Source organism: Orcinus orca, chromosome 11 (assembly GCF_937001465.1).
Source record: "Orcinus orca chromosome 11, mOrcOrc1.1, whole genome shotgun sequence".
Taxonomy (NCBI): domain Eukaryota; kingdom Metazoa; phylum Chordata; class Mammalia; order Artiodactyla; family Delphinidae; genus Orcinus; species Orcinus orca.
Window position 1 is genome coordinate 61,238,557 of NC_064569.1, and position 26,401 is coordinate 61,264,957.

General features: G+C 34.8%; 1 protein-coding gene across 5 annotated transcripts in view; it reads right to left on the minus strand.

The window, feature by feature from the left end:
• The window catches only part of OSBPL8 (oxysterol binding protein like 8), a 194,054-nt gene that overhangs the window by 78,075 nt on the left and 89,578 nt on the right, over nt 1-26,401 (minus strand). For 2 of the 5 annotated variants that reach the window (XM_004271572.4, XM_012533690.3), the window contains 2 exons: nt 26,183-26,219; nt 16,110-16,247 (listed from right to left, as the gene is read on the minus strand). In XM_004271572.4, the coding sequence (XP_004271620.1) occupies nt 16,110-16,247; nt 26,183-26,219 (175 nt within the window). The remainder of the gene's footprint in view (nt 1-16,109; nt 16,248-26,182; nt 26,220-26,401) is intronic. The other 3 variants (XM_049694982.1, XM_012533688.3, XM_033431316.2) reach the window with 2 other exon arrangements.

The following is a 26,401-nucleotide window of genomic DNA, read 5'->3' on the forward strand; positions in this document are numbered from 1 at the left end:
TGTAATTATATTTGTATATTAGATATTCATTCATTCAATAAAAATTTAATAAGCACCTACTTTGTGTTAGGAATTATGTTAAGCACAAGAGAGTTATGAACATAACAGTCCCTAATTTCTGCTCTTACTGCGCTTTCAACATATGTGAGTACATGTTCATTAAAAGTTGATTGAAACTCGGAGAGTCTATTTCCACAAAGTAAATGTTAAATGAAGTGCTTAGGTTTCTTTCTAAGACTGTTCACAAGAATGTAACTGAAAATGTACTAAGAGTACCTATGAATGTACCCATCATAATACTACCTAATAATTATATAGTGATAAGCTTTCAAAAGTGTTTTCACATATGTTCTCAATAGATTCAAAGAACAACAATATGACATACAAAAGGAGTAGTATCCTGGTTTTGCAGGTAATCAAGCTCTGAGGCACATAGGCTCAAAGTCACACAGTAAACAAGCAATAGAGTCAAGATTAGAATCCAGCCGTGAGAGTAGTGTTTACTTTCCCCCCTGTCTCCTCTTTCTGCTTTCCCTAAGCCTGCCAACACAGATGCCAGCATCAAACCATTTTGTGGTAAGGCGAGACTCAAAGATGGGGGATAAAAAACATGATCCCAGGCTACAATAGGGTCTGCAGTGGGAAGGGGTAAAATGAGAAAAATCTTAATGATAGTGAAGAAGAAAGGGGAGCCTATAGGACAGAGACCACTCAACTAGATCATCTTTCACACGTAGGGACAGTTTGTAAATCAGGGACTTAATTAAAAACTTCTAAAAAATCTGTTTCAAAAATTCTTCCACTAGAAAGCTGTGCAAGTATCATGTTAGAAAAAAGCTACTACACTCTTTCCTTCCATACAACTGAGTTCTCAAAACATAACAGATAAAGAAAATCCCACTCCCCACTGTACCCATTTAAATATGTTAGTATTCCACAAGTAACTAGTCTTCCAGCTCTTCTCTCCAAGCATGGGAACCAAGTTCTAAGACAATATTGCTTGTTTTAGGACGGCAAGAATGGATACTGATCTCTCCATTCCCTCTCTTAGCTGATGTTCAAATATTGGTGCTAATGCTCACATCTTTTTACTTACCCATCAGAGACTCAATCCAACTCTATGCAAGCTTTGGAGTTGGATATAAATTAAATAGGCTGGCACACTCCAGAAATTTCCTAATGATGAGCCTAACAAGGTCCTGAAGAAGCTATTTTGATTCCACAGTTGTAACCACATATCTAACTAACTTCATGGTCCATTACTCTACCCAAAATATAAGGATTTCCTTATCTTTTTACCCTATACCCACAATCTCCTCACATAGGCAAATGACATAAACCTATGATGGTTCACAGAGTTTGAATTTGGGGACCAGTAAAATTTCCCCCCAAAACGGTAGCACTGCTATCAGGGTTCTCATCTTGATAAGACATAATATTTTTTTAAACCTATAATTCACAGTCTTCATCAATTCACAAAGGGATATTAAATATCATACAGCAGGAAGACTATAATCTCATAATAAAGACGGTCCTTTACACTGAAGGAATTCCACTTAGTGAAAAATCGTAATAGTGTATTTATTTTTCTCATCTACTTACAGAACTAGGAAAGAACCACCAGCACTAGCCCACAGACTATACCATTAAAAAAAGAGAGATGCATTTATTCTAAGGACGTATACACAAGAGTGAATATAACATGTGTACATTTTAAACATTATTAATAAAAATGAAAACATAGGTAATGACCACTAACTTAAGAAAGAGAGCATTTCAAGTGTCTTTGATGCCTCCCATGTATGCTTGATTGTACACACCTCCCTTCTAATAAGAGTTAACCATTATCCCAAATTCTATTTTACTCCTTCTATTGTTCTATCATGTACCTATCGCTACACAATGCATTGATTCTCTTTTTTGGCTGTGTGGCGCGGCTTGCAGGATATTACTTCCCCAACCAGGGATCGAACGCATGCTCCCTGCACTGAAGTGTGCAGTCTTAACCACTGGACTGCTAGGGAAGTCCCTTGATTCATTTTTTTTCTTTTTCTTTCTTTCTCTCTGTCTCTTTTTTTTTTTTTTTTTTTGCTACACCATGCGGCATGCAGAACCTTAGTTCCCCAACCAGAACCTGTGCCCCCTACAGTGGGACCACTTAACTGCCAGGGAGGTCCCATGCATTCATTCATTTTACTTATTTTTAAACTGTACATAAATGTCATCATACTGCATGAACTTTGTTTTGTATATGCTTCCACACTGATGCCTGTAGCTTTAAATCACTCATTTCATTGTTGCATAGTATTCTACTGCATGAATATAACTATGATATTTATTCATTCCACTGATGATAAACATTTGGGTTTTCCCCATTTCTTTTTTTTTCTATTACAGACAATTTGCTGGTACACATTTGTGAGAGTTTCACTAGGTCTAGGATACACTAAGGAGTATGCTCATCTTCAACTTTACTATGTAATATGCCAAACTATTTTCCAAAATCACCAACATAAGCATTCACTACTAGTAAATGAGAGTTCCTGTTGTTTCACGTCCCCACTGACACTTGCACTTGTTGGACTTTAAATCTAGTGGGTATAAAATGGAAATCCACTGTAGTATTAATTCACTTTTGTCAATTTCCTAATGTTAAACATCTTTTCACACTTACTGGCCTTTTGTGTTATCTCTTCTGTAAATAGCTATTCATGTCTTTTGTATATTTTTCTAGTGGGTTTTGGTCTTTTGGGTTGATACATAGGAGTATTTTATTTTTCCTAGATATTAATTCATTGTCAGTTATATGCATAGCAATTTGTTTCTTCACTATTTTTGTGGTATCTTTAGATAAACAGATATTCTTAACCTCAACAAGGTAGAATGGGTCAATCTTCAGTTTGAGAGGGGTGTGTGTGTGTGTCTGTGTGCGTGTGTCTTGTTAAATCCTTCTTTACCTTAAGGATATAAAAATATTTTTCTATGTTTTGTAAAGTTTAATAGCTTTATCTTTCATATTTAATCTGGGATTGATTTTGTATTTAGTAGAAGAGATCTATTTTCATTTTTTCTCATACAGATAACTAATTTCCCCCAAACAGTTTATTGAGTAATATGTCATAAACTGAGTTTCTATATATGCTTGAGTCTGTTTCTAAGTCTCTGTTGTGTTTCATTCATCTCATTGTCTCAATCAGCATGAATACCACCTATCTTATTTGCTAGAGCATTGTTAAGTACTAAGTAAGCCCTGATCCTTGTCTGGCTCTGCTTCTTCAGGAATGTCTTGACTCTTCTTTGCCCTTTGCTCTCCCTAGAGAGTTACAGACCACCTTATCAAGTACCATGAAAAAAATCCTGTTGAGATATGAATTCAAAACACATCGAACAAACAAAATCAATCTGAGAAGTGACATGCTAATAACATTGAATTTTCCTATCAGAAACATGGTATGTCTCTCCATTTATTTAGAATACATACTCTTAGTATTATACTTTTCTACTTAAAGGTATTTCACACCTCTTGTTAGATTTATTGCTATGTACCTTATTTTCTGTTATTTTAAGTGGTTATTTTTTAAATTGGCTCCCTTCTCTCAATAACTCTTACTAACTCCCTTACTTTACCGACAGGTCAGTCACACTCTAAAAATAAATTTTTAAAACACCATGTCCAGCATTCTGATATTCTTACTAAGAAGGTTTTCTCTGAACATTTAGTTTGCCATGTTACTGGAAGTGAAAGTTCAGCTACATGTTTTCATGTTTCTTATGTTTCCCTACTTCTTGTCCCTAAACTTCGCAATCACAAATTAAACTCTTGAAGGCAGAAGCTAGGAATATCATTTTTTGTTTGTTCTTGCTCTCTAGTACAGAAGTAGGTACCAAGCAGGCTAAATAAAGGCTGGCTTGATAGAGAAGACCCTTGGAAAATCCTGTACTCCCCAGGTGGTATTTGTCCTTCTGTTACAAACATCCTTCCTCCACCTAGAAAAAGATGAGTTTGCTAAACTTTCAGTGTTTCATCCTTAAATAAAATTTAATATATGTTCAAAGTTACCACAAAGAAATGGAAACAGAAAAGTTTCTATGAAACTACTGTTTATCTTCTCTCAGAAATTATGCAAATATTACTTGGTAAATTAAACTGATATTATCTTGCTATATACTCATTAAAAATACAGAAAGCTTGCCTCCACATGCCTCAAATAAGGAAAAGGAAAATTGTAGCAGCTAACTCTACAAATGAAACTCTTTTACCATTCTGGCTAAGAGGGAGATGTCAACCTCTCTGACTATGAAAACAATTGGGGGGTGGAAATCCCACCAGAAAAGAGCTGAGAAACTAGTGCAGGTATTTTGTGACAATCCTTCACTGTTATCTTAATAAATAAATAAATTGGGGGGGAAGGAGTATATGAATGTATATGTTTACAGGGAGAGAAGCATCCTTTAGCGTTCTTAATGTTCATCTTACTGCTTTGTTAAAGAAGCAATTAGTAAGGACTGGAAAGGATAAGACAGACTCTCTCATCTTTGTAAAGATGCTTAAAACAAAGCTGAACTATTCATTTTCACTTTTCAATAAATGATTTCAAAGTATTTCAGTTTCCCATGTAGGAACAGCCGAAGAATACAGATATTGCAACATTTCACAAGAGAGATTTAGAAAAATATTTTATTTTTATTTTCTTAACTTGCCAAATATTATATTCTCTTTCATTACTTAATAGGTACTTTCATAGCTCTATGAAGCAACTCCCCAAACACAAGGAATTTCAAAACAGAAAACAACCGTGTCTTACGAAATAACTTCAGAAATCTAACTTATTGAGGGCTCAGAAACTTAGAAGAAAATCAACATAATCTCTAATTTATACTATTTCTAAAGAAAACAATCTACCATAGCACAACATCTAGGGAAAAAAAGAGAGTGGGGGTGGGGAATAAATTCAAGTTTTCTTTTAGGTAAAACAATTTTCATGAAATATAACACATGTATTCAAGAACATACTTGTTAATGTGTGTATGATCTCATATATGTTCAGAATTGACCCTAGAAATGTCTTGCCAAGGAAGGAGGAATTGCTTCGTTTCAGGGAGGAAACTGACTTCTAGGTCTCCTTTGGTCTGTGAACCACTCTACTGAAGGTACTCAGAATTAGTCACCTGAGATTTTATTAACAATGTCTAAAATTGTCACCCTGGGGAATCTGGTATGATATCTTCACAATAGTACACTCCCTGTTAAAGAAAATCCCCCTTTAAAGTTTTCTGTTAAGTTAGCAGTATTTGATATAGACCCATCACTCCACGTTTAACGCTGCCAGAGCATTCAAGGTGAAGGGACTTCACAGGTTTAAGAGAATTTACTAAAGGATAAGAGACACACAATACTAAGTGTAGACATTTTAATTCAAGCCTAGATAAACCAAACACGGCCTAAATTAACTTTGATAAAACTGATTGAGCAGGTAAAACCTTTAGTTTTCAAAGTTTTTAAATTTTAAACACAAAAGTTAGTTTGAAATGGATTCATATAAGTTTTGGCACAGCAACATTTTACATTCTCTCACAAAGCACTACAATTGAAAGATGGTTTTTAAAAAATAAGACCGTGAAAATAGCTTTTTATGACCAGAGAAAGAAAGGGTAGCTACAAGATAAAATTTAGTAACTCATCAAGCTTTGATAATAATCTCAAACGTGATCTAGAGGGAATAGAGCATCTGTCTGTGAGATGAGCTATAATTTAGTCTCTAGGCTGCCTTAGCGTTGTCCTTATTCAAAAGTACAGGGAAAAGGGAGACAACAAGCCTAATTAGTCTACAAGTCTTTCTTTCTTGATAAAAAACTGAAATACATTACATTCAAACAAGTCAGCCTAAAACAAATACCATTCTACTTAAGAGACTGTAATCATACTTAAGTTAAAACTACTTTGAACTGGTACTTAGTCTTCAAACAGGGAAAAAAATCTGGCAAATACACAATTTTTGGAATAATCCAAATAATTCATCATCATAATCTAAACAGATAACAAATGAAAGATTATATTGATGTGTGTGGTGAGCTTTAGTGAGGAGAGCCAGAGTCTCCTTAGTTCCTCCAAAAAAAAAGAAAAAAAATCCTAAAATGATGGAAGGAAACCACAGTGCAAAAAAATAAACTTAAGTTGTTTTTAAGGGAAAGTGACCCACATTAAATTGGTATGAATCAATATGTATAAAGGAGACTCAGCCAGAAAACAGGAACAGTGAGAATCTTTGCCATTCTAAAGCACTCGCAAAACATAAATTTCTATCACCATACCATGTATAAAACAGAAAAAGAAAATAGCTGATCTGTAATTCACTCCAGTATAGTTGAATAGTTAAAGACTATGGGCTTTGACAGTCCCGAATTTGAAACCTGCCTCTGACACATACTAGTTTTGTGAATTTGAACAAATTTCTTAACATCCCTAATCCTCAACTGCCTCACATGTAAAGCAGACATAGTAACTGTGCCTATATCCTGTGGGGTTGTTTCAAAAGTTAAATATAATTCGAAATATAAACCTTTTAGTATAATGGCCAAACTCAGTAAGTGCTCAATAAATGGTAGCTATTAGTATGAATCCAGCAAATATCAGCAAAACGAATGTCATATTAAATGAATGAATGAGTGAATGAATGAATGAATCAATCAATCTGTCTGTCTGCCTGGTCATCCACTCTCTCTCGTTAGCAAACACAGGAACAATAGGACACGTGAGGTTCATGTTAGAGAAGGGGCTTCCAGCACATGAAGATCACCTCCAAAATTGCATTTATTCATTAAAAAATGAGCCTATAAGCTTCACAGTGGCAAGAACCAGCACATAACAGGTACTCAATAAAGATATTTATTCACATATTCACTTATTAAACATAAAAGTACCTACTATGTTGCAGGTACTATGCGAGGCATGGGGGAATATATACTTATTATATATATACATATATATATATACACATATATATATATATGACAAACAGACATTTACGCTCAACAACTCTCTTCCTTTTATACTAACCTGCAATTATTTTATCAGTTCAGTATTTGTCTATAAGAGAGCCCTTGCCCCTACAGCCACTTAACACAATGCTTCCCAGCCGTCTACTGATCCTGGCATTTCCTCCTACAGATCCTACCCCGCCACCAAAGCAGTCCACCAAGCTCATCCACCAAACTCCACTCCCTTGCCAGCATCCCACACTCACTCTGCCACCATTCTTTGGTTGCGTACACCAAGCAAGGCCTAACGTTACAGAAGAAAATCCCATACTAGGTCCGACTGATACCAACCTAAACGCTACTTGGCAATCCCACTATCATGGTTCCTCCACTTTCTAGCTGTATTCCTAGTCCAGTGGATCCCTTAATCTTCACAATGGATCCCATCTCTGATGCCTTCTCTGAGAACCTGCCCTATTAATTCTCCTTTCTACTATAGTATTTCTCTCTACTGACTTTCTCCTGTCAATGTCTGAACATGCTCAAATATCTCAACTTAAAACAAATCTCCTTTTTGTCCCATGTTCTTTTTCTATCTACCCTACATATTCCTCCCCTTCAAAGGCACAATTCCTAAGAGTTTGCTATCTTAACTGTCCCCAATTTCTTATCTTTCTTATTCCTCATCCTATTGCCATCTAGCTTCATCACTGTTTCCAAAACTGATTTCACAAAAGTTATCAAAGATATCTTGTCAATGGATAATTTTTCAGTTGTCTTAATTGGCTTTACTTTTGAGTTATATATAAAACTGTAGGTCACTCCCCTTCCTTCATAAAACCCTGTTTCATTCTCCTGGGATATAACATTCCTTTACAAATCTTCTTTGCCAATTCCTTCTCCAACAGATCCTCAAATGCTGACACTTCTTAGGACTGTATTCCAACTCCTTTCTTTTCTCAAACTACAATTCTTTCCAAACTTTTCACAGCTCACAATGGAAATATATTTTACATCAAGTGTGTGTGTGTACACATATGAGTATCAGATAACAATTTCACAGATCAGATTAAGTAAGCTCTGATCTTTTGATCCTATTCTATTTCATTAAAAAAAAAACTGTACTGTCTGAGAATCACTAAACTGATCTACACAATTGTTGTAGCTGTCTTCAATTACTCTATTTAAGCTGATGACTTCCAAATCTACATTTCTAGTGTGTAAGTATCTGTTAAATTCTAAACCCATAAAGCCAATTTCCTCCTCAACAGCTCCACATGGATAAAGTCCTTCAAACTCACCATGTCCAAAATTGGAGTTCTCAGCATCTTTCCCCCAAACATGGTCTTCCTCCATAGTCCCCTATCTTGGTAAACTGCTGAACTAGTTTCCCAAGCAAAATACCAAGGAGTCATTGCTGAGCCCTCCCTCTCTTTTTCGTCTGTCGCCCCCCAATCCAATCAATCACTAATCCCTGAGAAATTTTCCTCTATATATTTCTCCACTTTTTTTTTTTTAAAACTCACGCAACTGTCACTCTCATCCAGGCTGTATTCACCTCGCCTGGACGGTACAGTCTAGTAATGAGTCCTCTCTCATATACTGTATTCTTCCAAATTTATAAATGCAATTCTAATCATTTTGTGTTGCCTACTCTTACAGTTATCTATTGTACAATAAACCACTCAAAACGTAGTGGTTTAAAACACTAAAATTATTTGCTCATAATTCTACAATTTTGGCAAACTGGGGGAGGGGGCAGATGGGGACTGCTTGTCTCTAATCCACATAGCATCTGCTGGAAATCCCAATATGCTTTCCTCACTCACATGTCTGGTCCTTTAGCTAGGTGACTAGAACAGCTAGGGGTTGGCCAATTTGGGCTTTCATACAGCTGGTCGTATGTGGATGGTGAGACTTTTACATGGAAGCTGACTTCCTCCAATATACAAAAATAGAAGTTACCAGATCTTTTTAATGCCTGTCTCAAAAGTCCTAGAATGTCACTTCTACTACATTCTATTGGTCATAGCCAATAGACTGGCCAACAGACATGGCCAGCCTAGAACTAAACAGAGGTAGGGGTGGAAGAGGAATAGACTCCATTTCTTGATGGGCAAGTTGTAAGGACACATAGAAAAAGAGCATGTGAGATGAAAGACGTTGTTGCAGTCATCTTTGAAAAAGAAATATACCACTGTCCACCTAATTTACATTCCTTCCACATGCCAAATATACTCAATGCCCTTCCCCTAATCAAAATGTCATCCTATTACAGCACTGGCTGTAAGGCCAGGATCTTGTTATCTAAATTAGGTTCAAATGCACATGTATTCCTTGGGTTTAGTTCCGCATATATGGTTCCTTTTTTTTAAATTAAATTTTTTTTTTAAATTTCTGGCCACGCAGCATGTAGGATCTTAGTTCCCTGACCAGAGATTGAACCCATGCCCACTGCAGTGGAAGGGTGGAGTCTTAACCAGTGGATCACCAGGGAAGTCCCTATATGGTTACTTTGACACAGCTCCTCTTAAATAAAAATCCCATTGCCTCAAAAGATAACTTATCTGCCCCACTGCAGTAAGCCGGGGATAGAACTGCAGTAAGACACTTGAGTTCAAAAGCTGTAGGGAATAGGGAGTTACACAGAAGGCACATATCAGTGCCATAGCAATTGTGAAATCTGCTAGGGACACGTCATCAGCAACTTGACTAGAACAACAGTTCTGCTCCCTGAAAACAGTCCTCTGTCACTGTTGACTCTACCCTCTGGGCTCCAAGCTCGGAGCTCCATCCTCAGGTCACTCTTCCTATTTAGTAAGAAATGGTCCACGTTTGCAACAGTGTAGCTTTCTCAGCTTGCTTCCTGCCCATATAAGACTGGGATTCCCCACACATACAAAGATTCTTTTTAGTTGAACATTGTCTATCCTTTTCTATCTAAGCTGGTGGTGCTTTGATTAGTACCATCCTTGTAAAAACTTTGTGGATTTCCTATGAATTTTATTGGAAATAACTCAATTAAACAGACATCACACCCACTAATCTCTGAGATAGGCCACTCCCTTCTTAGGCTGTCTGTCATGGTACTGTAGGACAGCAGACTTAAGAGCTTTGAAGCTCTCTGGACTAGCTGAGACATTCTTATAAGGTATGCCTTTAAGACTCTTTTCAGTGCTTTTCTCTAGCTGAAAGGCTCTAAGAGGCATTGTCTTAAATCTTTCTGAGGTCTCAACCAAAAAAATCTTACAGAAGAACTCTTGATCTGATCCTTATTTTGAGGTCATTTTTTTGCACCCCGCGATTTGAGAATAATTAGATAAGCAGAGGGAAGGGAGAGAATGTTCCACAATGGAGAATGAGAATAAATAAAAGCACAGTCTTACGGGGAACAGGGAAGAAAGTCATCTAGCTAGGTTCATGATGGGGGAAAATATAAAATGAAATTGGAAGGGAAGAATAAAGTCAGAAATACTAACAGCTCTAACTACAAGATTATGAAATCTGTAATTTACGCTCTTTATTGCTGGTTTCTGCTTGCTGATCCAAATGTTGCTATATCAGATACACTTGGAGAGCTTCACAAATACACAGACTCACCCTAGAGATTTTGAAAGGTTGGAGAAGAAGCTACATCTAAGCAAAGAAAGCTCCCAGGTGATTCTCTGATACAGCCAGACTTAGGAGCCACTGCTCTAGGCAACAGTCAACCACTGGCTTTTTGAGAATGGGAGTGTCATAAATGCAGAAACTAATGAAGTTTTCAGTTATAAACTTGAATAATAAAAATCTGTATTCTCATTTATAATTTTCTATTTCTCTTTATTCATATCATTTCCCTAAGAGACCTACTTCATAGGATCCATGTGTTCTCTGACCATATACATCTATAAGAACCCCAGTCCCATCACAGTCTCATCTTAACATGTAACAATGATTTTCTGTTTGGTTGTCTTGTTAAGAAAGATGAGCCTGGTATATTGGAAGGCAAGTTCCTAAGAGGAGTTAGGATACTATGGTACTAAGTAATGTATGTATGGAATAATAAGGACCTGACCTAAGATGATGATAGTTAAGAAGGAAAATGAAGATAAACACCAGAGCTGTGACACTTTAAACTTCTAGAAGAAATCACAAAAAGTGTTCTTTGCAACTTTAGGGTAGACAAAGATTTCTTTAACGGGGGGAAAAAGAGCTCGAGTCATAGGGAAAAATTGATAAATTGGATTTCATCAAAATTAAAAACATCTGTTCTTTGAAAGAAATCATTTAGACAATGAAAAGGCATGCCAAGACTGGAAGAAAATACAACATATACAGCTAGCAAAGGATGATACTGAAATATATTTTAAAATTCTTAAAACTCAATAAGACAAGCCAAATTTTTAAATGAGCAAAAACATCTCAACTGACACTTCAGATATACAAGCGGCCAATGAGCATATGAAAAGATGCTCAAGATTATTAGTCATCAGGGAAATGCAAATTAAAACCACAATGTGATATCACTCTACACCCACTAGAATGGCTAAACTAAAAGAAATCAAGGTTACAGAGCAACTGAAATGTTCATTCACTGCTAACAAATGTAAAATGGTATAACTACTTTGGAATACAGTTTTGGCCATTTCTTATAAAGGAAAACATACACTCATCATATGACTTCACAACTGTACTCCTAGATACTACTCAAAGAAAGAAAGAAAGAAAGAAAAAAAACTCCACATAAAGCATTGTACATATTATGGAGTTATATCAAAAGACACAGGAGCCAGAGTTAAGGTTTGTAAAATTTGAGCCTCAAAAATCTAATGACTAGGGCTTCCCTGGTGGCGCAGTGGTTGAGAGTCCGCCTGCCGATGCAGGGGACACGGGTTCGTGCCCCGGTCCGGGAGGATCCCACATGCAGCGGAGCGGCTGGGCCTGTGAGCCATGGCCTCTGGGCATGCGCGTCCGGAGCCTGTGCTCCGCAACGGGAGAGGCCACAACAGTGAGAGGCCCGCGTACCGCAAAAAAAAAAAAAAAAAAAAAAAAAAGTGACTAAATTGATCAAAACTTTAAAAATATAAACCTCTGGAGTCATAACTAGGTTCAAATTTTAGCTCTATCACATATTAACTGTGTAAACTACATTAAGGAAATTACCCTTACCAACTGCTCAGTTTCTTCATTTGTGAAACAGGGAGAATGATTTATATACCATAAGGTTCTTATAAGAATTCCAGGAGCTAATAATACATGTAAAAAGCACTTAAGAGACACAGGGAACTTTAAATGTTGATCATTATTACTATCAATAAGGTTTTGGAATTCTAATTCTTTCCATTCAGAAGCTGAAATACTGATCTAGAGTACTTGAGTTATGGCAGACCTATCAAAGAGGTTTTCTAGATATTTGTTAATCCCTGATAATTTATCTTCACCATAACCAAGAGTTAATGGATTTATCTTATTTCAAACACACCTCTGACACCTGAAAACTATGATGTGGAATTTCAGTAGGTAAACCAGAGGGAGATATTATACATTTCAAAAACCCAATAGGCTGACTTTAACAGAGAAGTACGTTCAGTATGTAATTCACTCTACAACTATTAATTTACCCATAATTTACCCAGGAACATTTAGGTGTAAATCAAGATATAACTAACACTACGGACGCTGTAAATGCAAAAGTTAGAGGTTGTGCATGGCCATCCATACTAAAAGAATTTCCAACTGAGCCTCTATAAGATGCTGAAGTACAGCAAAAGTCGAAATATCAGCCTTCAACTCAAATAGAATCATTTATTTAAAACAATAATAATAGTAATAATATTGTTGTTGTGGTTATTAATATTATTATTAATCAGCTATCGTGAGTGGTTATCATTTACCAGGCTATGTTCTAAACTTCTTATATGTATTAACGCATTTAAATCCTTATAAAAATCTTATGTGCTGGATAGATACTATTACTATCTTCAATGCATGAGTTCTTTACATTAAAATATTTGTAAGCCCCAAAAATACGTCACCACCGGAAGTAGACTTTATGTCTTCTTTTTAATCTAAAAAACTGGTACTTAGGAGGCAATAACCATGTATCCTGACTTTCCTATAGGAACTTATTTCAGTGTTTATTAGGTACCTTAAGATAATTAAGATCTCTTTCTTACAGAAAAACTTCAAGTGTAAAAAGAATGACAGAATTAGAAAATCACCACTTTTCCACCCTAATGTTTTCCACCCTAATTGATCTTGATCATCAAAGAGTGCTTACACCTTTAGGTGAAAAGTTGATGGGGAACAGAATATTTACTAGGTGCCAACTGTCTTTTACTTTCAGGTTATAAGGGGAGAAAAGATGCAACTTTCAATTGAAGAGGATTAGGCTGCCACCACCTGAACCTACTGATCAATCTCACATCACTAATAGTGGGACAATCATATGTTGAGTGAATTCTCATGCGAGGCAGCATGAAGTGGTACACATCCCCTAGAAAATAATCTTGCCAAAAATGTTCAACCTGAATGTAGTCAAGCCTTTGCATTTAACTTCCAGTTCACAGAAAATACGAAAGACAGGGGGAAACAAATAAAACAATACTGCAAGGAGGCAATCAAATCGAAAAGGTCCAGCACTCTGTAGGGACACTGACCTAGTTTCTTAAAAAAGTCAAAGGCACAAGAGAAAATAAAATAAGAGTAAACAAGGAGGCTCTTTGGGATTAAAGGAGATTTAATTATGTAACAACCAAATGCAATGCATGAACTTTTCTTGGATCCTGGTTTCAAGAAGCTTATTGCAAAAAACTTGGGGACAATTTGGGAAATTTAAATTTGAGCTAGGTGTTAGCTTATATTAAATAATTATCATTAACTTTGTTAGATCTAATAAAGGTTTTATGGTTATATAAGAAAATGTTCTTAATTTTTAGAGATGGATTAAGTATTTGGGGGTACAACATCATGAGGTCTATGATTTACTCCAAATATTCCAGCCCCACTCCCAAATAAATAAAATAAATCCAACAAAAGGTTAATAACTTCTTACATCTACTTGATGGATTTATTAGTGTTCATTGTACTATTCTCTCAAATTCCCTGTGCCGGAAAATGTTCGTGACACATGAAAGTACTTTTAATGATTAGTAACTAACCTTTTTGTTGTTTCATTAAATTCCAAGTTAAAGAATTCCTCTAAATATTCTAGTACACAGATATATGAATCAGATGAACCATATTTATTACAGTCAAAATTCTGGTGCACAGAACGAAAAAATCACGTAAGCTGCATCCTTTCAGAATTTTATCTTAATGAAGCTTATGTATACCATTGTGTACCATATATCCATTTTCAAAAAAGCATTTAGTAACAAAAATGTTAACTTTCCAAAATGTATTCAACAACCAAGCAATAAATTTTAGCATAGTAATAATTGTTTTTATCTTGTTAAAGTTTTTCCAATTCCTGCAATGCTATATAAAAATGTCTCCATCTAACACTTGACTAGAAAAACATTTTCTACTGGAATAAGTTTGAAAGTGATCATGTAACTTACTATTAACCAGTTAATATTCGTTTAAAAAGAAGTAACTAAAGCCTACTTCAATGAATAATTCATAAAGTAACAACACTAAAACCTGACTAACTATACAGACAGTATAACATAATTGTTAAGACTCTAAATTTTTAAAAATACTTGATAACCTAAGTACATATTAGCTTTCAAACACCAAATTTAAGTTCTTAGTTTTAAAAGCAGAAGTCTTTCCACCACAGTTACTAGTAGTACCACCGGAGAGTTCAAAGCATTTGATCAAATAAACTTTAGCTAAGAAGCAGAAGCGAATATACAAAAGGTATCAATTATGAATTAGGAATTCCATAATTCCTGGAAGTCCCCAAGACTCTTTTAAAGGGTCTGCAACGTCAAAACTAGTTTCATAATACTTTTCACTGTGTTGACATTTTCACTGATAGTGCAAAAGCAATGCTGGGTAAGACCATTGGCACTTCAGCACATATCAAAGCAGAGGCACCAGACTGCAGTAGTAGTCACTGATTTCTTCACTGCTATGCACTTGCAGTAAAAGAAGGCCGGTTTCACTTACAAATGTCCTTGATAAAGCTAGACATAAAAATTAAAGAGATTTGCAAAAACTGTAAAACAGTAGTTCTCAGCCAGAGACAATTTTGTCCTGCAAGGGACATTTGTCAAGATCTAGAGCTGTTTCTAGTTGTCACAATCAGGAAAAATGCTATTGGCATCTAGTGCATAGTGGCCAAGGATGCTGCTAAATATCCTACAATGCACAGGATACCTCCCCTCAACAAAGAATTATCCAGCCCCAAATGACAACAGGTCCAAGGTTGAGGGACCCTGAGGGAAAAGAATACTACTCTTCTCATTCTCACTCAACTTTCTTTTTGGTGGGGGAGAGGGAGACAGTTATTTTTCATAAAAATATTTTAATCATATTAATCTGTGATACGTTTATTATTTAATTTTAAATGAATTAAGAGTAAACATTTTAAACAAACTATTACATATAAAATAAGCTACAGGATTTATTATATGACACAGGGAATGTAGCCAATATTTTATAATAAATATAAATGGAGTATAACCTTTAAAAATTGTGAATCACTATATTGTACACCTGTAATGTGCATAATATTGTACGTACATCAACTATACTTCAATTAAAAAAACACTGAACATTTTTTTAAGGTTTTAGTTTTAATTTACAATACAGTTAAGTATCAGGAGGTTACCTAACCCAAATAAACGGAAGTTCTTTGGGGGCTTCAGTAATCTTTGACAGTACAAAGGAGTCCTGGACCAAAAAGTTTGAGAATCACTGAATGAGAAGAATGATACAAGTAACCAAATATGTTGTAGAATATAAGGGGAATTAAAGGACTCCAAAGGAAAATGCACTCATTTCAAGAGTATTATGAACAAGCAAAACAAACATCAACCTTTATAAAACCAAACAGCCCAAAAGAAAAGTCATGATAGACCCCCAAATGTCATTTTCTCCCTAAACACACACACACACACACACACACGCACATGCACACACACACACACACACACCACACCATCAGAAACAACAAAAAACATTAAAGTACAACTCCTTACCCTGGCTATGAGGACTGGCTGGACTAAAACATGGCTGATACAAATCTTTGGTTGGCGTTGGAAAAGCTTCTTTCCCTTGGCGCTGACTCATCTTTCCTGGTGTCAGGTGTTGAGTATCGTCACTGTTTGCTACCACAGCTCAAGGAAAGAAGGGAAAAAGAATTAGTACTTAATTCATAGATTTACATAACGGCATAGTTAATAACATGGAATAGAACTACGACTGAAATGGCCTCAGTGGTTATATTCATTTTACCAACTCAATACTTTAATAAAAAATTAACATAATTGTTTTATTTTTAGTTTGTTATCAATTCAAGAGGAATTTATAGGTATGAGTCAAATTATACAAATTATAGACCTCATAAAAATGAAAGTACATATTCTGATAATGAAAGTACTCCAAGGTTTACTGTCAACCTTTCATTGTGTTATTAACTCTATATATTTGCCAATAGAGCAGTAAGCAAAAGACAATGTCATTTCACAGAAGAAATACAAATGGTCAGTAAACGTATGAAAAGATAGTCAACCTCATTAGTAATGAGAAAAAATACAAATTAATAGCAGTATAAAATGGTATTTTATATTCACTAGAATTTCTACTCTAATTTCTAATTTTCATGGAAAGTAGGTGTGATTCTTGTTTTAGAGATGGGGAAACTTTAGGTTCAGAGATTGTCTTGCCTAAGACTAAGTAATAGACGTAAGATTCTAACTCAGAACCATTTGGTTCAAAGTCTGGTCTCAAAAGCTTGCTGTCCCAACAATCCATCTAGTGTTTAAGGCTGCTATTCACCCATTTGACAAAGCTACTAATAGAGGAGAGCAATGTCCAGTTCCAGAGAGGGTAGAAAAGAGAAAAATACTCATTGAAGGAGTAGGGCAAATCGTGAGCAAACCCACAGTACCCCAGGATCTCCAACCTTTCATTTTATATAACTGCTTTTCAGTCTATGAAAACTTTAGTTTATCTTGAGAGAGGATGATTCTGTCTTCAGTCTAGATGTAATTTTAAACTTAATGAGAACTTAATATTTACATTTTTAATCACCATATCTTTTAAATCTAATTGTTTTAACATGTTTTCAAATTGTGCTAAAGTTATCAAAATTATATTTTAGCTCCTTAAATTTTAAAGTAAAAACTCAAAAATACTGTCACTTATCATCCAAGTAAAGATATAAATTTATTTTCCCATCAAGTCCATAAAAAAAAATCCTTATACTGATGACTACTAAATTTTTATCTCCTCCTAAATTCAAAAACTCACATATCCAACTACCTGCCTTATAATCACCTCTATTATTTTACAGACATCTCAAATTTATCCAGAACCATTCTTGCCTTTCCTTATCCTCCAAACCTGCCTCTCTCCCATCTCTTAGTGGAATCACTATTTCCTTCCCCCACTTTCTCAGGCCAAAAACCTTAGATGTATTCTTTGATATTTTTTCTTTCTTTCACATTTCATATCCAATTCATCTGTGAGATCTTTATACTCTATCTTCAAAATTTATCTGGAATCCTCCTACTTCTCCTCACTTCCACAACTACCACCCTGTTCCAAGCCAGCATTACCACCAATATCACAGCAGCAGATTTCTACTTGGTCTCCGGACTTAGCATCTTGCTCCCTGCCTTGTGTAGAGTTCATTTTCTATACAAAAGCCTGAGTAATCTTTGTAAACCATAGATCAGATTTGTATTAAGGAGAAATATCCACAATGGCTTTCCATTATATTTGCAATAAATTCCATGGCCTAAAGATTCAACAGTCTGGCCCCTGCTTATCTTTCCAACCTCATTATCTACTATTTTCCTCTTTATTCACTTGGCTCCAGCCATAATGGCCTTCTTGGTATTCCTCAAACATGCCATCTTGCCCCAGTCGCAGCCCTTATATCTTTTTTCCCTTCTACCTGGAATACTTCTACCCCACATCTTCATATTATTGACCACTCTCATCATTTGTTGTCTGTGTTCAAATGTCATCTCTTTAGAAAAGCCCCTCATTGTGCTTTTTGATAAGTCAGTTCCTAATTTTAATATAATTTATCAATTCTGGTGTTGTTTTTTTTTGTTTTGGTTAGTGCCCATTCTACCACAATTATATTCTATCACTTTACCCTACCTGATTTTAACTGTAGCTCTTATCAGCATCTGAAATTATATCATTTATTTGTCTATTATCTGCCTTCTACATGAGACCATAACTTCCATGAGAAGGGAGTTTTGTCTGCCTTATTTTTCCATAAATCCTCAAGTCCCAGTGTGATTCTGGCATACTGAAGGTGTTCAAAAGAATTTTTTTGAAGGAATCAAATCAACAAATTTTATATTTTTATGAAACTTCATTATCATAAAGTATATGGTGGCTTATTCAGTTACTAAATCCAATATCCATTTAATACCTAAAAATTATTACTGAAATTTAAAATGTATGGTACTGATATAGAGAGAGACAAATTGATCTAAAGACCTTAACAGAGAGCTCTCAGAGACAAACCCATGCATATGTGGAGCGTATATATATGCCAGAGGTAGGAAAGACTATGCAATTAATAATATTGATACTAGGAAAATTGGTCATCCATGCTGGAAAAATAGGTTCCACTCTCATACAACACACAAAGAATATTTTTTATGAAATTAAAAACATAAATGCAAAAAGCAAAACTTGAAAGCTTTTTAAAGAAAATTTAAGAGAATATCTTTATAAATTTGGGGTAGGAAATGATTCCTTTAAAGAGGAATCCTTTAAAACCCACGTACCTATGGTCAACCAATCTATGACACAGGAGGCAAGGATATACAATGGAGAAAAGACAGTTTCTTCAAAAAGTGGTGCTGGGAAAACTGGACAGCTACATGTAAAAGAATGAAATTAGAACACTCTCTAACACCATACACAAAAATAAACTCAAAATGGATTAGAGAACTAAATGTAAGACCAGACAATGTAAAACTCTTAGAGGAAAACATAGGAATACTACTCTTTGACATAAATCACAGCAAGATCTTTTTTGATCCACCTCCTAGAGTAATGGAAATAAAAACAAAAATAAACAAATGGGACCTAATGAAACTTCAAAGCTTTTGCACAGCAAAGGAAACCATAAACAAGACGAAAAGGCAACCCTCAGAATGGGAGAAAATATTTGCAAACAAATCAACGGACAAAGGATTAATCTCCAAAATATATAAACAGCTCATGCAGCTCAATATTAAAAAAACAAACAATCCAATCCAAAAATGGCCAGAAGACCTAAATAGACACTTCTCCGAAGAAGACATACAGATGGCCAAAAAGCACATGAAAAGCTGTTCAACATCACTGATTATTAGAGAAATGCAAATCAAAACTACAATGAGGTTATCACCTCACACCAGTTAGAATGGGCTTCATCAGAAAATCTACAAACAACAAATGCTGGAGAGGGTGTGGAGAAAAGGGAACCCTCTTGCACTGTTGGTGGGAATGTACACTGATACAGCCACTATGGAGAACAGTATGGAGGTTCCTTAAAAAACTAAAAATAGAATTACCACATGATCCTGCAATCCCACTACTGGGCATATACGCAGAGAAAAGCATAATTCAAAAAGACACATGCACCCCAATGTTCATTGCAGCACTATTTACTATAGCCTGGTCATGGAAGCAACCTAAATGCCCATTGACAGACGAATGGATAAAGAATATGTGGTACATATATACAATGGAATATTACTCAGCCATAAAAAAGGAACAAAATTGGGTCATTTGTTGAGATGTGGATGGATCTAGAGACTGTCATACAGAGTGAAGTAAGTCAGAAAGAGAAAAACAAGTATCTTATATTAACACATATATGTGGAACCGAGAAAAATGGTACAGATGAACCGGTTTGCAGGGCAGAAATTGAGACACAGATGTAGAGAACAAACATATGGACACCAAGGGGGGAAAGCGGCAGGGGGGTGGGGGTGGGGGTGTGATGAATTGGGCTATTGGAATTGACATGTATACACTGATGTGTATAAAATTGATGACTAATAAGAACCTGCTGTATATAAAAAAAATAAAATTCAAAAATTAAAAAAAAGACACAACAAAGCACTAACCAAAAAAGAAAGAAAAAAAATTAAGAATTAATCTAATCAAAAGATATAAAGAAATCAAAAAAAACAAGAGAAGATATTTGCAACACATATAATTAACAAAGAGTTGGTATCCAGAATATGTTTAAAAAAAAACTCGTATAAATCAATTAGAAAAAGACCAAAAATGCAAAAGAAAAATGGGAGGATGCATCAAAAAGAATGCCTGAGAATAAACTTAACCAAGGAGTTGAAAGACCAGTACACTGAAGACTGTAAAACACTGAGGAAAGAAATTGAAGAAGACACACACAAATGGAGAGATATACCATGCTATGGATTGGAGGGATAGTATTAAAATGTCCATACTACCCAAAGCAATCTACAGACAATGCAATCCCTCTCAAAATTCCAATGGAATTCGTGTGGAACCACACAAGACCCCGAGCAGCCAAAGCCATCTTGAGAAAGAACAAAGCTGGAGGCATCACACTCCCTGATCTCAAATTATATTACAAAGCTACAGTAATCAAAACACTGTCGTATTGGCATAAAAAGGGATACATAGATCAATGGCACAGAATAGAGAGCCCAGAAATAAACCTACACATATATGGTCAATTAATTTATGACAAAGAAGCCAAGAATATACAATGGGGAAAAGGCCAGTCTCTTTAATAAATGGTGTTGGGAAAACTAGACAGACACATGCAAAAGGATGAAACTGGACCACTTATTTTCTGACAAAATAATTAACTCAAAATGGATTAAAGACTCAAATTTAAGACCTGAAACTATAAAACTCCCAGAAGAAAACTGGAAGTGATCTTCTTTTTTTTCTTTTTTTTTTTTAAATTTATTTATTTAATTTTGGCTGTGTTGGGCCTTCATTGCTGCGCGCAGGCTTTCTCTAGTTGCGGCGAGCGGGGGCTGCTCTTCACTGCAGTGCATGGGCTTCACATTGCGGTGTGCGGGTTTCTCATTGCAGTGGCTTCTCTTGTTGCAGAGCACAGGCTCTAGGTGCATGGCCTTCAGTAGTTGCAGCACGCAGGCTCAGTAGTTGTGGCTCGCGGGCTCGAGAGCATAGGCTCATTAGTTGTGGCGCACGGGCTTAGTTGTCCACAGCATGTGGGATCCTCCCGGACCAGGGCTTGAACCCATGTCCCCTTCATTGGCAGGTGGATTCTTAGCCACTGCACCAACAGGGAAGTCCCTGGAAGTGAGCTTCCTGACATCAGTCTTGGCAATGATTTTTTAGATTTGACAGCAAAAGTAAAGGCAATAAAAGCAAAAATAAACAAGTGAAACTACATCAAATTAAAAAGCTTCTGCACAGCAAAGGAAACCATCAATACAATGAATGGAATAAAATGCTTGCAAATCATATATCTGATAAGGGGTTAATATCCAAAATATATAAAGAACTCATATAGCTCAATAGCCAAAAGGTACATGAAAAGATGCTCAACATCACTAATCATCAGGGAAATGCAAATCAAAACCACAATGAGGTATCATCGCACACCTGTTAGAATTGCTATTATCAAAAAGACAAGAAATAACAAGTATTGATGAGGATGTGGAGAAAAGGGAACCCTTGTGCACTGTTGGTGGGAATGTAAATTGGTACAGCCATTATGGAAAACAGTATGTAGGTTCCTCAAAAAGTAAACCTATATAGAACTACCACATGATCCAGCAATTCCACTTCTGGGTATTTATCCAAAGAAAATGAAAACCCTAATTTGAAAAGATATACGCATTCCATGTTCACTGGAGCATTATTTACAATAGCCAAGATACAGAAACAACCTAAGTGTCCATCAATGGAAGAATGAAATCTTTTCATTTGTGACAACATGGATGGACCTTCAGAGCATTATGCTAAGTGAGATAAGTCAGAGAAAGACAAATACCATATGATCTCCTTTATATGTGGCAGCTAAACAAATAACCAAGAACAACAACAAAAACTGAACTCACAGATATAGATAACAAATTGGCGGTTTGCCAGAGAGGGGGATGGCGTTGTGCTTGTGCAAAATGGGTCAAAAGGTACAAACTTCCAGTTATAAAATAAATAAGTCATGTGGATGTAATGTACAGCATGGCAACTAGAGTTAATAATACTGTATTGCATATCTGAAATTTGCTAAGAGAGTAAATCTTTTTTAAAATTGAAGTACAGTTGACTTACTATGTTTCAGGTGTATAGCAAAGTGATTCAATTATATATCTATATGTATATAGATATCTACCTATCTATATTCTTTTTCAGATTCTTCTCCATTATAAGTTATCACAAGAGTAAATAAATCTTAAAGAAGAAGAAATTTTTTTTCACAAGAAAAAAAATTCTGTAACAATGTATGGTGATGGATGTTAAGTGGATTTACTGTGGTTATCACTTCAAAATATATACAAATATGGAATCATTATGTTGCACACTTGAAACTACTACAATGTTGTATGTCAATTATACCTCAATTTAAAAAATTTTTAATTAAAAAAAGAGAAAAATGGTGGGAAAACAGGAACAGTTAGTTCATGCAAGAAGAAATGCAAATGGCCAATAAATGTACAAAAAGATTTTCATCCTCTTTAGCAGTCAGGAAAAAACAAATCAAGATCACAATGAAATAAATATTTTACACTCAGTAAAACTGAAAAAAATTAGTAAGTCTGATAATGCCAAATACTGGTTAAGGATGGGATCAGTGAGCCATCTTAAGCATTGCTGGCAGAATATAAACTGATATAAGCACTTTGAAAAACCATTTAGAGCTTATAAAATTGAATTTCACATATCCTATGGGTCCAAAAATTCCACTCCTAGCTTTATACCTAGAAATACTCTTCTATGTGTGTACCAAGAGACAAAAATAAGATTCGTTCATAGCAACGCTGTTCATAATAGCAAAAATCAAAACAACTTAAATATTCATCAATTGAAAACAATATGGATTAATATATTGTGGTATAGGCATATAATGGAATAGTATATAGCACTAAAAACAGATGGTCTTTATCTATACCCAGTAACATGGCTGAATCTTGGAAATCCAATGTTAACTACAAAAAACAAGTCAGAGAAGATGACATATAGCATGATACCATTCCTATAAAATTAAAAACCTAGCAAATCTTAGTGATACATATGTAACCTAAAAATAACCCCAAAAATCTATTTTTGAAAAAGCAAAGAATAATAAACAAAAAAATACAAATTAGTCATCACCCCTGGTGGGGGTAGGCACAGGGAGAGGAGAAAGAGAAGAAGCACATAGATAGATATGAGGCATTTGTAGGATTCAAATTCTTTAGTTGAATGGTAGGTTCAATATGTACTCACTGTATGATTATGCTTTATAATTTACATATGCTTCATATATTCTTTTATAGTATTAGTACATTTAAGGCTAATTTAAATACATTATAAGAACAGCTAAAAGAATTAAAGTATGCTTTAGTATTCCATAAGAAAGACATACATATCTAAGTCTTGAATAACTTCACTATATAAAAAAGGAAAAGTGTAAACTTAGTTCTATTCACCCCTTTCTAACTCCTTATTGATTGAGGTATTACTGTTTATGATTTTGATAACCTTGAAATGAGAGGGCTTATAGAAATAGCAATACACAGAGTATATTTCCTTAAAAAAAACAGAAAGCATTTTTAAATTTGTTTTCTTTCACCCCATTCACAAACATTAACTATAATACAGAAAATGTGCATAATATAAAAATCATTTTGATGTCCTATATCACTTGCACAGTAGTAGACTATTCACATATAAACTCAAGAAGGGCAGTGACTTTATTTTCATTTGTATCCTTTGGCATAAAACTGACAATAAATACTTACTAAATGCTTGGATCGATATTTGACCAATGAATCACTGCAGGATTCCAAAACAGTTTCTGGTAATTCGATCAACTGCCTAACCTTCTAAAGATATTAGCATTATAGTGCCCTCTCCTGGTTCTACTTTGTAGTCAAAGTAAAGCAAAGCCACCTACTTTGCTAGTCATATTACTTTTAAATATGGTAAAAACTAATCACACTGGAATAATAGTAATATAATTAACATACTGTAACTTCTAAGAGAATATGATTCTATAACTACCGTTCTTTCTGAATTCAACTCATCAATACAAAATCTGAAGAATATTACAAGCCTCAAAGTCTGGTGTTTGCTTTTAATCTAAGTGAAGACTAAGAAGTAAAGTAATTGTTTAAAGTCATACAAATCTCTATGAAAATCCTAAATATCCCCTTACAGAGGATAAACCTTTTCTCAAATACATAAGTAATTTGAATATGATCTTCATAGTTTTTTAATTCAATTGTACAGATCCTAATGAAGTACTATGTGAAATTACGTTTCACTCAAACAGATATATGGTCTGCAGTAAATAATTATACAGCCTCGGTCTTTAAACAGTTGGCAGAGTACAATATAAACTCTTCTCTACTATATGTTGTATATTTTAATTTACATATGCTTAAAATACATAACCACAATAAATTTCTAAAAATGCAATTCTATTTGTAAAGTTCAGCAGTGCCAATCAGTTCACCTGAGCCAACATCTAAATATATGAGGTAATTAAAGTAACTGAAAAATGCATTGAAAATATCTACCAGGTATCACAAGTAAGCCTGAACAAGAAAGCATAAAAATGTTTTGGGATTTGTATACTTTTTCTACTTTTAAATTTCACTATTCTAATAATGCGAGATGTATAATAAACAATATATTTAAAATACTATGAATTGTTGCAGTTAGAATAAAAAAGGAATTTTAGCATATCACTTTAAATTACCTCTCTTTTTAGAAAACAAAATCACAAATATACTATAACCATTATTAGAGAAAACAGCAACTAATCTAGACCAAAGTATTTTACAACTAGAAGAAACTTTGCCATTATCTTGCTCAGTCCCCTTCTTTAGCAAATAACAAAAATGAGCCCCGAAGTGGTGAACTGACTTACTACAGTCAATTACTTAGGAATAAATACTAAAACATCCTAAATTGATAAAATTTCCACATTGGTCTTGAATAAAGTTAAAATCTTTGTCTGATTTATGATGCAGTAACATCTTAATTATTTGGTTAGACTTGAATTCAGTAAAATGATAGTTTCATTCTGATTTCTGAAAACCAGAAGATGACATATTGAACTAGCAACCAATTCTAACTCCTTCGATATATAAGTTCTTAGCTTCAGGCTCTTCATCTACAAAATTAATGCTTTATTAAATGATCTCTGAAGTTTCATTCACCTCAGTAATTCTATGACTTTTAATATGTCACAAAGCTTTGAAATTATGTATTCATGGGTCTAACTCCCCTACTAGTATATAATGATCTTAAGGGCATGGCACATGTTTTATTCATCGTGTATCCCCTGAAGCTAGCACAGTGTCTGGTCAAGAAAAAATTTTTTGGACATAAATTTAAAGGGTGTATCTTCTAAATCCCTAGATAAAACAGGTCACTTATGAAATCACCAAAGTATACATAAAAACTTTTCATAACCAAATTATCTATTATGTAAAAATTCTGACAAAATAAGACACTATTTCTCACTTCCATATGGCAGTGAATTTGTTGTACTATATCCAGCCTCAGAGTACTCTGATCTATGCTTTGTGATGATTGTAGAAAGGATACTATAAAGAAGTATTAATTCATAATTTAGGAATTATCAATTTATAAATTATGAAGTAGATAACTGGCTAAATAAATAATCCATATTCAGATAATCAGGATGTAAATATACAAACACTATCAATCTCAGATGGACACTGACAACAGATGGGTACTGAATGATCATTCATATTCTTTACTTTATATTTCAATGCCTGGAAAGAAAAGCAGAAGACTTAATAACCAAAATGGAATACCACATGCCTTTTCTAAGTACACATCAAAATATTATCATGTCTCCAAACATGCCATTCAAACTTTAGCTACTTACTTGATGGCCCAAGGACATCTTTGCTATCACCAAGAAGCTTTTAATGCAGGGTAATTGAGCAGCAAACAAATACAATCCAAATCAGGAAGAAGCAAAATGTATCAGGATTGAAGCAGCAGTGAAACAAAAGGACAAGGAAAATAGCATTAGTTTATAAGTAGAAAGCACATGCATATCAATTCTAATAATCATAATTCGCAAGGAATTTTCTTTTCCACA